General features: G+C 42.7%; 2 protein-coding genes and 1 long non-coding RNA gene across 9 annotated transcripts in view; 2 read left to right on the forward strand and 1 right to left on the reverse strand.

Annotated features, from left to right (window-relative positions):
• Positions 1-198: 198 nt before the first annotated feature.
• Positions 199-1,814, forward strand: LOC122572786 (actin-related protein 2/3 complex subunit 4). Its single transcript, XM_043738233.1, has 4 exons — positions 199-369; positions 644-970; positions 1,050-1,220; positions 1,292-1,814. The coding sequence occupies exons 1-4, from the start codon at positions 367-369 to the stop codon at positions 1,295-1,297; spliced, it is 507 nt and encodes a 168-aa protein (XP_043594168.1). The 5' UTR covers positions 199-366; the 3' UTR covers positions 1,298-1,814.
• On the reverse strand, positions 1,728-11,847 carry LOC122572787. 2 transcript variants are annotated; one of them, XR_006318564.1, is made up of 3 exons: positions 11,714-11,847; positions 2,330-2,580; positions 1,728-1,864 (listed from the first exon to the last, which is right to left on the reverse strand). It is a non-coding gene; the product is annotated as an uncharacterized LOC122572787 (long non-coding RNA). The 2 variants fall into 2 exon arrangements; XR_006318563.1 differs by having other exon boundaries at positions 2,330-4,967.
• The window catches only part of LOC122572783 (nuclear factor 1 X-type-like), a 65,922-nt gene continuing 57,960 nt past the window's right edge, over positions 5,527-13,488 (forward strand). For 4 of the 6 annotated variants that reach the window (XM_043738225.1, XM_043738227.1, XM_043738226.1 and 1 more), the window contains exon 1: positions 5,527-6,322. In XM_043738225.1, coding sequence (XP_043594160.1) covers positions 6,242-6,322 — 81 coding nt within the window. In that variant the 5' untranslated portion in view covers positions 5,527-6,241. Of the gene's footprint in view, positions 6,323-11,781; positions 12,334-13,488 lie in introns of those variants that run through there. The other 2 variants (XM_043738228.1, XM_043738230.1) reach the window with 1 other exon arrangement.

The raw sequence follows: 13,488 nt of genomic DNA on the forward strand, positions 1-13,488 counted from the left end.
CTTTCGTTGGAACGTACATTGGAAAGAGAATTAACACATCTCCAATTGAAAGAAGCAGAATTTTGAAATTTGGATTTGTAGAAATGCGAACTAAATAAAATTGCTAGGAAATCATAGACATCTAGCGGCAGCAGATGAAACTATTAGCGATAGGAGGATGCCCCTCCCTAAGGAGATGGCCCCCCCAGCGTATCTCACCGCCTGCCACCATTGTTACGTCCGGATTTTAGATTTCGGTATCTGTGATGAGACAATTTCATAGTTTTATAAGAATGTATTTGTAATTTACAAGTGATAGCATTTATTGTTTTCTAAAGTCTACGTCGGAGGTGTCGTTATTAGCTGCGGTATAGCCGTAGTCGGATAATGGTAAGAGCTATTTCTTAATGTCCGCGAAATAGGTTATATAGTAACTTGTGCCTATCGAAATGATAAAATTCTTTATCAGCCAAGCCGGATGGCTTCGTATCTAATTTCTGTTTAATGTTTGATATATTTTTTCTCGACCGTTACTAACTCAAATAATAAATATAATTTTATATTGAGCAACGAGAAAGACTTAAATTTCGTCTATGTGTTAGCAATGACTTTTGAATATTTTAATAACTTTATAAGTTACTTAACGCTGATACGTTTGTTACAGTCAGGAACGCTAAAACCTTACCTGGCAGCAGTGAGGAGAACACTTACTGCTGCTATGTGTTTAGAGAACTTCTCCTCTCAAATAGTTGAGAAACATAATAAACCTGAAGTTGAAGTGCGTGCTAGTAAAGAACTTCTTCTGACACCGATATTAATAAGCAGAAATGACAAGGAGAAAGTATTGATCGAATCAAGTATAAACAGTATGAGAATAAGCATTGCTGTAAAACAGGCTGATGATCTAGAAAAGCTACTATGTCATAACTTCACAAGATTTATGACAATGAGGGCAGAACACTTTATTATTCTCAGGAGAAAGCCAATAGAGGTAAATATTATTATATATGTCAAACATTAATAACACAAGAAACAAATAATCAATGTTTGTAATATTTATTATTCTATAGGGTTATGATATTAGTTTTTTAATTACAAACATCCATGTAGAGCAAATGTACAAACACAAGATCGTAGACTTTGTGATTTATTTCATGGAAGAAATTGACAGAGAGATCAGTGAGATGAAATTGTCAATGAACGCAAGAGCTCGCATTTGCGCAGAAGAATTTCTAAAAAGGGTCAGTATCTGTGGATATAATAGATGGAAAGATATGTATGAAAATTGTCAAAATATTGCTTTTGATTTCAGTTTTAATTTTACGGACACGACGTGTTAGCAACATAGCAATAATCACAAACGCCAGGTCACTAAAAGTAATAGTGCCCATAAATCAATCTGGTTAATACATAGCCAGAAGATATTTTAACGGATTAATATCTTAAATTGACTCCGAACGCTCCTTAATCCAGACACGCCGATCCCTACTATCGTCCGTTCTCGAAAACAAATTCATTTGAATATGAATATACATTTATCGACTAATCACTGTCATCTCCAGCTGTGTGTGTAACGAATAACAAGTCTGATGTACATGTAAGTACCTTAACGGTATTAAATTCTGCACGCGCAGTTCGCGAACGATAACTGCGAGCATACTCGCGATCGTGCGTTTCTTTCTCCCAGAAAGAGGGAAGTTGAAACACTTAATGGTGGTGTATGAGTAAAGCGTGCAATTCTTTTTTGCATTTATAAAGTTCTATTTATCTTACGAAACACTGTATCCATATGATTTAATACTAATGTAAATACAAATAAACGAGAAGAATCGTAAGGCCGTAAATCGTCGTCCCGTACCTCCAGCATCCAGAAGATTAAGCCCTCCTAGTGTATAATGTTATTTAAATAATAGTAATAATAGTATATGTATTATTATGTAGTAATGGAATTGTGAAAAAGAAATATTATTTAGTAATAAGTTTGTATTTATGAAATTTTAAGTGTATAGTATCGATTATCAGTTTTGGTATTTTAAGTGCAAACATATATAAGTTTGATTTTCGGAAATAGTATCAGATATTAGACTACTTATTTATTAGCTATTCATCGCTAATTATTTTGCATCAACTCTGTTCACCTATATAGGCTTTATATTTCTGAGCTTACATATAGACAATATGATAGGCAATATTCAATATTTATGTTATTAATTACATTTTACGTCAAAGATATTTATTAGTTAAATTTCTAAGGTTTTTGATACTTCTAAAGACGAATTTGTTAAGTTGAACTATATAACAATTTAAATCTCTTTAGTTTGAAAACTTATCGTCAGAAGATCGTACGTACCGTTTTCGGAAAAGCGCCTTGAAGCCTGCAACACGTTGAGCAAGGAACGAGGGCCCCTTCGAACTGTGGAATCCATCACGTTCGCGGCGGCTCCTCTTTCTACGGGGAAGGGTGCCCCGATGGAGCTCAGTCGCTCGCCGATACCATTCACCAGTAGCAGTTCGCGAGTTTTCCGGCCACCAACTGGCGATCTCCTCGCGCGGTTCGATCGCTTCTTCCTTCGCCACGCGACGGTAAAAGTGACGTCGTTTCTGGACGTAACAATTAACGTTTAACAATTGACACAAACTTTCATAAAATCTGCATCATTAGTGATCAGCGAGTATCTTCGATAAGATTAATATAAAATGAAGAATAATAAATAAGATGCGTCATTTGTCTTCCAATGTTATCGACATCAAACGATTATCGTCGAGTTGAACGAAGAATATTTTAGAAAAGAAAGATCATAGAGAAATCGAACTCGGAGAATCGAAAAATGGAGAAAAATAAAGTTTTCCCGCGTGAAGAATCGTAAAAAGTAGATGGACGATCTTGCAGCCAGCCAAAAGCTAAAACGATCTCCGCAAAAGCTGGTGAACGAGAGGCCAGCCTCCGAATCCTCCTGTAGTCAGATGAAAGTTTTAAGCCGTGTCGTCTCACGACTAGTTACGAACTTTTCCTCTGCGTTGGACGAGGGTAGTTTTAAGGGGGCACGTAATCTCGTTTCGCTTTGGCCGCGATTTTGAGATTACCGCGTTCCAGCCGTCGCTATTTTTGAGGGGTGGCGCGGGTGGAAGATTGTTGACAAACTTCCGTATCGCGTGGGGGCGTCGTTTCTGCCTCTATATGGTGTAACCGGGGTATTAGTTAACGTTGATCCCCTCGAAACACCCTCCGTTCTCCACGTTGATCACGGAGAAAGGGGAGGAGCTATGGCTAGAGGAGACCTTCGAGTCCCACAGCGCTAATTCCTAACGAGCGCCCAAAAATACACAGCGCAGAGAGACGCAGAGAAAGAGAGGACTGGCTGCATAGAGGTGGCTGTAGATAGCTGGCAAAGAAGAGAGCCGAGGAAGAGGCAGGTAGAAACGAAAACGAGCCGGATAAATAGAAGCTTACGAATTACGGGTCTTCCGAGCTTCTCCTACTTGTTCATCCTTCGCTTCCCCCTACTCTGACTTTTCTTCTCTTTCTCGCTTCCCCTCTCTCCTCCTCTCTTTCGATTCAACCTTGTTTGTTTCGTTTTTTCGTTTTCGATCTCTGTTAAATTCCATGATTTAATTAATCCATTAACGAATGGGATGAAAAGTAGTAGGTAAAAGTTGTGTGACCGCGACATTTTATCACGACAGATAGACTGGCGACCTAAGAAAGATCTCCACGGCAGAAAGAAAAATCGTTTATCGTATCAAAATTATAAAATTTACCTGGAAGAAGGAACAGGGATGAAAGGATATTAGATTATTCTTTAGAATTCATTTTCGTAACTACAATGTTCGAAAACATAATGTAACAGGCTAAGCTAACTGAAAAAAATATTGCAAATGAAATGTCACGTTAACGAAACATTGATCTTTAAAGGATTAAAACTTGCTTCTCTATGATTATTTGCTGATATATATATATATATGTATGAGTTGAAATTGTGAGGTTTGGTGGTCTGACTGGATAGGCTCATTCTACTTGACGATGTTTCGCTACTTTCTTCGGTAAATATTCCTAGCTACTTCGGCAAGTTTGCTCTAATCTGAGTTCGATTAAATGTAGTTCCGTGCTAGAGTTGCTCTGGTTTCTCCGATATATCTCTATTTTTTTCGTCGAATATTAAATTCATACGAATGTAATTCGTATTTGTTCTGCAGTAGATTACTTAACAGCATTGACTTATTTTACGTAACTTCTGTTATTTTATTTCGCCAAATATTCTGTCATAGATGTCGTCATGAACCAGATGAACCTTTTCTACTTAACTGTTTTCTCAAACAAACACGCAAATATTCGGGTTTATTTTTTTATCGCCCATTAAATTCTTTTTTTCGTGTTCGACTCGATTATTGCAGACCCTCGTCTAAACTCAACCTTCTACCACTTCCGGTTTCCCTCCTTCAATTTGTCGTCTCCCTTTCTATTTATCAGCTCGCGCTCTAATTCTTCTTCTTTTACTACCACTCTCCCCTTGTTTATCTGACACCCTCTTCTCCCTTCCTTGCTCAAAATCAGCTGTTCCCTCTCCTTCTCCGCGATATCTTCCTCCCTCTTCCCTCTCTGTGGGATCGAGTGGGATGGGGTGTGTGATGTCGATCTCTCCTCTCTGTTGGATCACCGACTCTCCTCTTTGTTTTTCGTGGTGGCCTCTCCCCACTTACTCGCAGCGTGCGGACTCGTCGAGGCGTCCTCGCGGCGCGTCGCGGCGCGCTCCCGGCGAGCTTGCGCTCGAGCCGTAACTTTTTACGCCGACGCCGACGCCGACGCAGCGCCGGTGGCTCGGAGTCGGCGTAGTCTGGGACCTGGCGTCCTCCCGATCGGGAACGGGAACCTACAGGGAGCCGAGGAAGAGAGAGAGGAGCGTCCGTATTCGTGCACCTCGACGTCATCCTCTTCGTCGTTATCCTCTCGCACGTCGTGCCTCGTAGTTCCTCTCGTCTCTTCTTCGACGCTTTTATTCGCAAGAAAAAACCAAACAGAAAACGTGTCAAATCAAGAAAACGACATATACGAGTCGAGTAGGAGACAAAATCGAAGATAAAGGTGGGCTACGAGAAAAAGATTCGAGTAATCGTTCAACCCCTTCGAAGCGAAGAGTAAAAGAGAAGAAACGGGAGGGAGAATAGAGAGGAGGAGAGACGAACAGACGGTCCGTAAGGGTTAGCCGGCCTGTTCGCGACGGAAGGGAGAGAGCGTCGCGAGAGAGGGAGAGACTGCAAGCAGAGGGAGCAGGGTAGGGCAACGAAGAAGAGGTGGGGAGGTTGCGAGAGGGGTAAACGGAGGAAAGAAACGAGGAGAGAAAGAGAGAGAGTATCATACCGAACTGAAACGAATAGAGAAAGATATACATAGAAGGCTGGGTGGGTGGAGGGAACCGGAGCAAAGGGGGTAGAGAGGGATAGAAGGACAGCGAGAGAGAGAGAGAGCAAACGAGCGAGCCCCGTGTCTTGCGTGCCACGAGAGAATACAGAGAGGGCCTAAAGTCGAGAGTTAGGAGTTGTGGCTCGTGGTTAGATAGGATGCGTGTGCCTGGGTGCGGTGTTCCACCACCACCCGACAGCCGACGGTTCAGTAACAACAGCCAGATAACCAACGACACTAACTGCAACGACTGCGACAACAACAACAACAACAACAACAACAACATCATTATCATCATCAATATCAACAACAATCACAACTACAACGACACTGTGAACAAGATCGGTTCGTTATCCGCGCAAAGGGACGACATCGAGTACGACACGAGTAATTGCGCGGTCGCGCGCGGCCAACAGAAGAAAACACCTGGTGGTTGCCTCGAGCACCACGGTGCCGGCTGTCTAACGGCGGAGACGGCTCGACCGACACCACTTCCGCCACAGAAACCCAGAGAAAGACCGTTCACCGAGTTCACTGGTATCTGGACCATCTCAAAGAGTAGCGGTTCGCGATTCGACCTTTTGAAGATTTCGCAAGCCTTGATTTCTTTGAAGAATCCCGTTGCCTTCCGGCCTAGTTGGAACGTAGTCGAGGTGTAGTCGAGACAGCGGAAAGTTGGTCCAGACCACGTACTTTCCGTGGACGCGGAGCGGCTGGCCGACCAGCTGGAGCACCAGCGTCCCACGGCGGCGATCGTCGGCGTCGCGCGGCGTCGGGACGACGCTACTGGCGAGCACAGGCTCGCTAGAGGAGCGCGCTGCGAGCCGGCTTCAGCCTGTACCACAGCCGACATCCCAGCTACTCATGTTCATCCCGGACACACTGAGGAGCTGCATGGTGGAACCGGATGTCTCGACTTACCTGCAGGCCCCTTCCGTAGGACAGGTGCCTTCAAAAATATCTTCAATATACATACATATCTCGTTTGTCGCGTCTATTTGCCGGATCGGAGATTCGTAAACAGAGTGCTCCTTTAGAAAGTTTTACGAGCTTTCTTTTGGCTTAGTTGTGCTTTCTATTCGGTTGACGATTGATAGGATGCTCGGGGGTTGTGCCTGACGCGCTGTGCCACGCTCATGCTTTTATTTGATTAAGTTGAATGTGCCATGCTTTCACGCTTCCCAATACTGCGTTCTTTGGTGAGACCGTGTCCGATATTCCCGTGAGTGATCCTGGTGGAGTTTCATTTGGAATGAGCGAATAGTCGTAGCAATGTTCGAAAGTCACGATCTGTTCAGAACGAAGGATTGTTCTTTCGAATTTTTTGCTGTTTCTCCGATTTCTTTGTTCCTCTTCGATAGGAAAATACTAGTTTGTAATGTTCCTTAATTCCCCGTTTTATCTGTAAGGGAGCTCTGTTTTCAGAGTACAGTATCGAAGGTTATTTCAGTTTCCTCTTGTTTTCGTCGGCGGGGGACGAGAATTAGAAGAAAGGGTTGAAAGACGGGAGAACACGTGCGACTCGCGTGCACCAGCGTCGAGTTCCTTCTCCCAATCGTTCGCGGACAGACGTAAACACAAGTGTTTTGCTTGGAGAGTTCGCGATTACGGTGATTTTCGCAGAAATTCGTTGTGTCTGTGACTCGCTCGTCGAACAAGTGCATCGTGAACCTGCGTTTCGTCGAATAGATCTCTGATATCGTCCTTCATCGGGCGGAGAAAAACGTGACGAATGATCTGTCTGACACGAGTTAGCTGAAAATTACGTAATCGTTCTTCGCTATCTCGAGAATTCAAAGTTTAACTCTGTTACATTCTTTCGACCCTTTTTGCCCTAATCGCGTTTGTCCGTCGTTGAAGAGGTTTTAAGTTCAAGGAGGATACGGACGTATCGATACCTGTGATTTATCGTTTTGATTTTACGTCAAAGTTTGTCTTACAGGAAAGTTAAAGGTTCCTCTGTTTGTTAAAACAGGAGCAAAGTTAGGACATACGAAAGTCAGGAAGATGGAAGAAGTGCAGGAGCTAGGAAAGAAATTTCCGTGGCATAGGTTTAATCGATAAGGTGAGATTCGTAACGGCCGTAATGAGGGTAGAAATGGTTAGATGCGTCGCGACGCGTAAATAGCTTCCGCGCGTATAAACACGTAGTGGATCGTGTGGCGCACACGCGATCCATATTCGTGCCTGTCATATCCCGATCGTCGTTCTGTTTCGTTCTCGATGTCTCCTCTCGTCAGCTGATTTTCAGCAATGCGGCTTTCGTTTTCGTGGCGCGCGAAACGTTGTAATTATGTAAGGAAACGCCTATTTATACCCGATAATCACGGTTCTTACGTAACGCGACTACGGCTCCGCGTCACATGCTCTCTATGTCCACTCTGATTTTTTATATTTAGATTGCATTTGCTTTTATCCGTTTACGTCGTGCCGTAGTTGTATAGTTTGCCCTTCGAGTTTGATCTTGCTCTTCTTTTTTAGCGACGACAGGGAATGATCTCCTGGATGCTCAGAGTTTTCCATTTATTATTCATATTATGTTTGGGAGAATGAATTTATGTTCACCTCGCTAGCGAATATTATGTTTTATTTAGAAGTTTATGGGGATGCTTTCTAAGTAACGTTTGGTTGAAGAACGATGGGGCATAGAATTCTTAACCTTTGGGTCTCCAATTACATTATCATTGTTTTCTTTCTTTTTCTATCGCAACTTCTTCAGATATTTGAAAAGTATCGAAATGAAACGATACATATTATTATGACACATATATTTTTTAAAATGTTGAATATCTAGTACGGTTAATTTTTGTCTGTATAAATTACGGAAACGTAGAAAGGCATAGAGGAAAATCTACGCATTTCTATGTCCGATTAGAATTAGTGAAACCTCTTAAACACCTATTTCTCAATCACTCGATCGCCAATGGTTTGACCAGAGAGTTTGGTAGAGAGTTTGCGAACCCTTTTGCGGTGACAATGGAAATCTCGTACCTCACTTTGGCGGTGAAATGTCGCGTGGATATAACCGGAGAAGGTTCGTTGTCCGCATGCTCGTCTCCAGCAAACTTAGAACAGTCATTAGTGTGGCGAACACGATATTTACTTTGGGTGGTGTGCGGCTTGATACGTTGCATCATGTGTATCACCCTTGCGAATCACAGAGGAAATCTACGAGGAAATCGCTTGTCACGTGACGAACACGTTTCCGGGTATCTTGACTTGGTGGAAATCATTCAATAAATGGAGTTGTTCGAAAGCCAAGTCAATCAATTCCAATCTTTTAATATCAGTATTAAATTAACATTTGATTCTTCAGTGATCTATCCAAAGATCTATCTGAATATCACATGGAGCGATACTCCTAAATTTCTTCGTTGGAATGTGAGGATTATTATCCGGTTACATTCCGACGTAACGAATTCCGAAGGAATGATCCTTTTTATCTTCTGCTAGCTTTCTTCTTCTTCTTGTACGGTAATTCGTTTAAGCGTTCTTGCTTCGAAATACAAAAAGATCCGGAAAAACGGATCGGTATAACTTTTTCTAAACTACCAAACATCGTCCGCAAAATATCGAAATCTTTCTCGAATAAACCTTTCGCTTAAAAGCTTATCTCTGACCATTGGACGAAACCATCGTAACCCACTTCAAAACCTAGGAATTCTCCGCAACCACCTCAACCGTAGCACCTGTGAAAATCCAACTTGTTCAACAACCTCAAAAGGATTTTCCCATCGGACAACAGTCGCTTCCTCTGATCAAAGGGTTGCCCTCTTTCCGTTTTACTACCAGCTCTCAGGCAATCCGTCTTATCTCGCGCAAATATCGGCTACTCGTTGCAAACGGCAGTTTCCAGTATCAGGAATCGCGAAAGCGAGTCAGAGTCCATGCATAACGCGTGTCTTCTTATCTGCTTGCCAGAAGAAGAGGGAAAAGGAGAGGAGCTAGAGGGTACACTGCCGTTCATAAGTATTCGACCAAACTGAGATCGATTTTATATTTTGAAAGTTTCTTCATCTTAGTATCGGAATATGAGCGTGTGTAAATCTCCGGTTTTTCAAAAATCAAATAATCGATATTCACTGTGTCGATCGGTTTAACTGTTGGGTGGTTCGAAACATTCGTAGTTTAATCATTATGGACGATAACATCGCCGTAGTGCGATTATAATCTATAGTTGCCTAACAAAAGTAAGTGTCCAGAAACTTTTGAACGGTAGTGTAGAGGAAGGAGGAAGTCTATCTTACGTACAGACGAGGAGTTTGGCTATCGATCGCCACCCTCTGCACGTCTTTTTCCTCTCAACCCTGCTCTTTTGCTGGTCCTCCCGGTTACAAGCCACGCGGCCCGGCGACAACATGCACCTACCAACGTGAAACGTCCGTTGGTTTCTTACTGCGGACCTTTAACTCCTTCTGACAAGAACTGCGTCCTTGTATTTCAAGGCAGTCGTTTCACAAGGGTAGTTGCACGCATTTCTTCAAGTGCGTTTGATCGTTTAATCCCTAAGGGCGCGGTGGTTGCTGAAGTTTTTGCGTTAGGTTACGGAAAGTTTTGAATATAGTTTCGTGGATAAAGGATATACCGTGGTTTTGGAATTATAAGCCTGATCTAGTTTCTTTTGTTTGTAAACTTAGATAGAAGTATCGGTCGTAGTAATAGGATGGTTGTGTTTTCGAGGATGGCAAGTTAGGTAGGATTATTTTTTGTATTAGGTTGACCCAAAAATTTCTTCCGTTTTATAAGAAAATAATAGATGCACTTTGTTCAAATAGAAAATTCATCATACATAATTCAATAAAATAATATAAGACAAAAAAATGTTGTGCATCTATTATCTCCTTGGGAAGCGAAAGGAACTTTTGGGTCGATCTAATATATTTTGCAGGAGGGTGAGAAAGTAGAGATCTTTGAACAAGATACACCGATTGTCGTTGACTTGTTTAAGTCTTTGATATTTCTTTCATGCTTATCGTTAAAAAAGAATCTTACAAGTTAATTTTTCGTTCATCATTTATCGCCTTTCGAAGAAATTCGTGAAAATTCAAGCTGATTAATTTTTAGGGAATTTGCACGATATCCAAAGTATTTTGTTCGTTTTTATCTGTTTTTGGTATCTTCTAATTCGGCAGTCGGTGCACGCCTTTCGCAAGAGTTAGAGAAAAATTTTCGCGGAATCGGGCTTCTCGGTGCGCCTACTATTTTTAGCGCTTCCAAAAATCAGTTCCATTGTTTTTTCGCGGGTTTATTGACGCGGAAAGCGGCGGCGGCTAGGACAGGAAGCTCCGCGGGGAATTGGAACGTGGCAAGAATCAATTTTGCCCGGCCTTCTTCCTCGAGTTTCACGCAATTTGCCCATCGTCCCGCGGGACGTCCCTTGTTAGACACTAGCGCCTGCTGTCGCAGTGTAAATTTTTTATCCTCGCCGATCGAACATAGACATTTCCCTCGTAAATTACCATTAAAACCCTTTCTTTTTTAATACGAAACGAACAGCTTCAAATGTTTTCCACGAATTTCTCCGAGTATCTTGAATTTCATAGACGAGAGTTAGACGCGCAAATATTATTATTACCATTTTGTTTCGAAATGTCACATTGAAATCTTCAATTGCGCTCCTCGATGCCTTGCCGTGGATCGAAGATCGAATACAACGAAGGCAGAGCGTACGAGTATGAAGGATTAATTTTAATTCCGATTTTAATTTCAAATTGCAAATCTGCGGACAAACCGAACCCAATATACGTACGATATTTGCTTCGGATATAAAATTAACCTTTTTGCATCTACAGACGAGAGCCTTAGAATTATACAATACGAATGTGCTAAAATTTCCCTGCTATTTTATGACTCGTCTCTCTAATCAGAGTAACACTCTACTTAATTCTAAACATATATTTCGTAGGAAAAATAAATAAACGAAGAAAAATAAATCCTGGAAAATAGAATCTCGAGTCTTAGTTCGATGTAGGATCGCAAAGGGCGAAAACCCTTTAAAAAATCGAGAAAAGGAAGACCACCATAGCTTCGACCCAGCAAAGTGGCAAAAGGATCGCGATAGAAAGACAGGAAGAGATCGTGTGTGTGTGTGTGTGTGTGAGAAAGAGAGAGAGAGAGAGAGAGCAAGAGATGCAAAGCATGGAAGAGAGGCGTCGGGGAGATGGGAAACTCGGTAGGCGGAGGGGATCTAAGGGGAAGAGCCGAAGTGTAGCACAGAACGGCGGGAGGAGTGTGGAGGCTGAGGAGGGGTGGGGAGGGAGGGGAAGTTGCGTCGGTTCGAGGGCAAATCTAGTAAGCTAGGACAGAGGCTATTAATAACTGTTTGGGGTGCCGTACCTGGCCGCCGCGCGGTGCCTTCGGCGCGCGTCTAGATACGCGCGTCTCGACGACCGGCGTCTCAGTGTCGTCGCGACGACCGACGTCGTACCCGTCGTTCCGGCGTCGACGGTCCTTCCTACGTCTCTCCCTCGCACGGTGAATCCGCGATCAACCGCAATCCGTGCTCCGACGATTCTCGTTTCGTTTCTCTACGTTCGCGCGCGTTCTCGTTGTCTGCCTCGCCATTTTTGTTCTTCGTTTACGGCGAATCGTGTTCCATAAATCGTTCTCGCATTGGCTCTATCGATCTCGATCGTGCAACTACGATCAAACGGTTTCCGTGGACTCGAGGAGGGTACATCAGTGAAGCGACGGTGGTTTGGTAGGCAACCGGAGTGGATCAGTGTCGTTCGGTATCGGCTCGATATATTTAAACGATCGGTCATCACGGTGATAGAAACGCGTCGGTGATCAACTCCAGACTGATTGGCTCCTTGAAGGAGGATCAGCTGATCTCGTGGTCGCTAGAAAGCAGCGTGTCGATCGTCGGGTGAATCGTTTCTAGCGAGAATCTTTGATTCTCTGCGCGGGGTGATTGGCTTATCGGTTTCTCAAAGTGGTCCGAACGCGTAGTTCTTGTAAGTATTTGAGAGATTACTCGGCTGTCGGTGATAGAGAACCGATCTCCATGTTGGGTCTCGATCGTGGTTAATTGGTTGAGTTTGTAGGCACTACAGCAATGACATAACTGGTCGTTCAATTTCCAAACCTTCAATCGTGAATTTTTTATGTTCTTAATATTAGGAATTGGAATTTGATTTTATTTTTCAATTAACTTTTACGGGATAGCGGTTTGTTTGTCTTTCGATTCTGTCACTTCGATGAGTGTTCTCGTATAGGATTTCTGGTGTCCTTTTTTTTTAATGGAAACGAGAATGACTGCTTATATTTTTCGACGTTTGGCGTGGTCGAAGATCGTAGAAGAAACGTATTCCACGTCGATGCGTCGCGATAAACAAGCGCAGACGCGCAGAATCCGCGTCGATTTATTACCGACAACTACGCACCAAAACTCGCCATACAAATAGAAGTTTCCCGCGACACGTGCGCTCGCCCAGATCCCCCTTCACCCTTCGGAACCTGGTTTCTTGGATCCATTTCGCGTTATAGAAGTCCAGACACCGCGTGCGATGCATCTTTATTTAACTTTATTTTCATCATCTTCGGTAGAATATATTTCACGGATTGTTCTACACATTTCTAAACCTTCGCACTTGCTCCAATAAATTACCACCAATTAGTTCGTAGTTTATCATTTTACGTCATCGATCGATCATCCCCCAAACGAAGCGTTGATCGATCATTCCTTAATTACTTAGAGCAACACTTTCATCCAGGTTAGACGTTTTTACATATCTAGACGAACATAAATTTGTTAATAACATTTAACTGCAAATCTATCATTTATTAGTTGCTGACCAATTCGCAAATTCAAAATGATCTTAAATCTTATGATCAATGGATATCGTTGTTTCAATTGAACATCATCGTTTTAAGCTGAATAATCCCTTAAATACTTTATTAGCTATTCCAACAAATTCCAAAGATTTTACTTTTTTTTTTACAATCTGAAAATCTTTTCAAATTGATCGAAACGATCGTTTCGCTGAGAAAGATATTCGACATCGAAATGTTGGATCCTCGGCGTTCGTTCTCACGAGATGTATCCGTGCGGTTCATCAACCCTCGAGAAACCCGGGCAAATCGCACGTTGACGTCCCCTTCGCCCGCGT

The sequence above is a fragment of the Bombus pyrosoma genome, linkage group LG11 (assembly GCF_014825855.1).
Source record: "Bombus pyrosoma isolate SC7728 linkage group LG11, ASM1482585v1, whole genome shotgun sequence".
Classification (NCBI taxonomy): domain Eukaryota; kingdom Metazoa; phylum Arthropoda; class Insecta; order Hymenoptera; family Apidae; genus Bombus; species Bombus pyrosoma.

What these genes read in the sequence shown, in the direction of transcription:
- LOC122572786 (XM_043738233.1), top strand. An exon ending in TCAGGAGAAAGCCAATAGAG is followed by an intron (nt 971 to 1,049) that starts GTAAATATTATT and finishes ATTATTCTATAG; the next exon opens with GGTTATGATATTAGTTTTTT.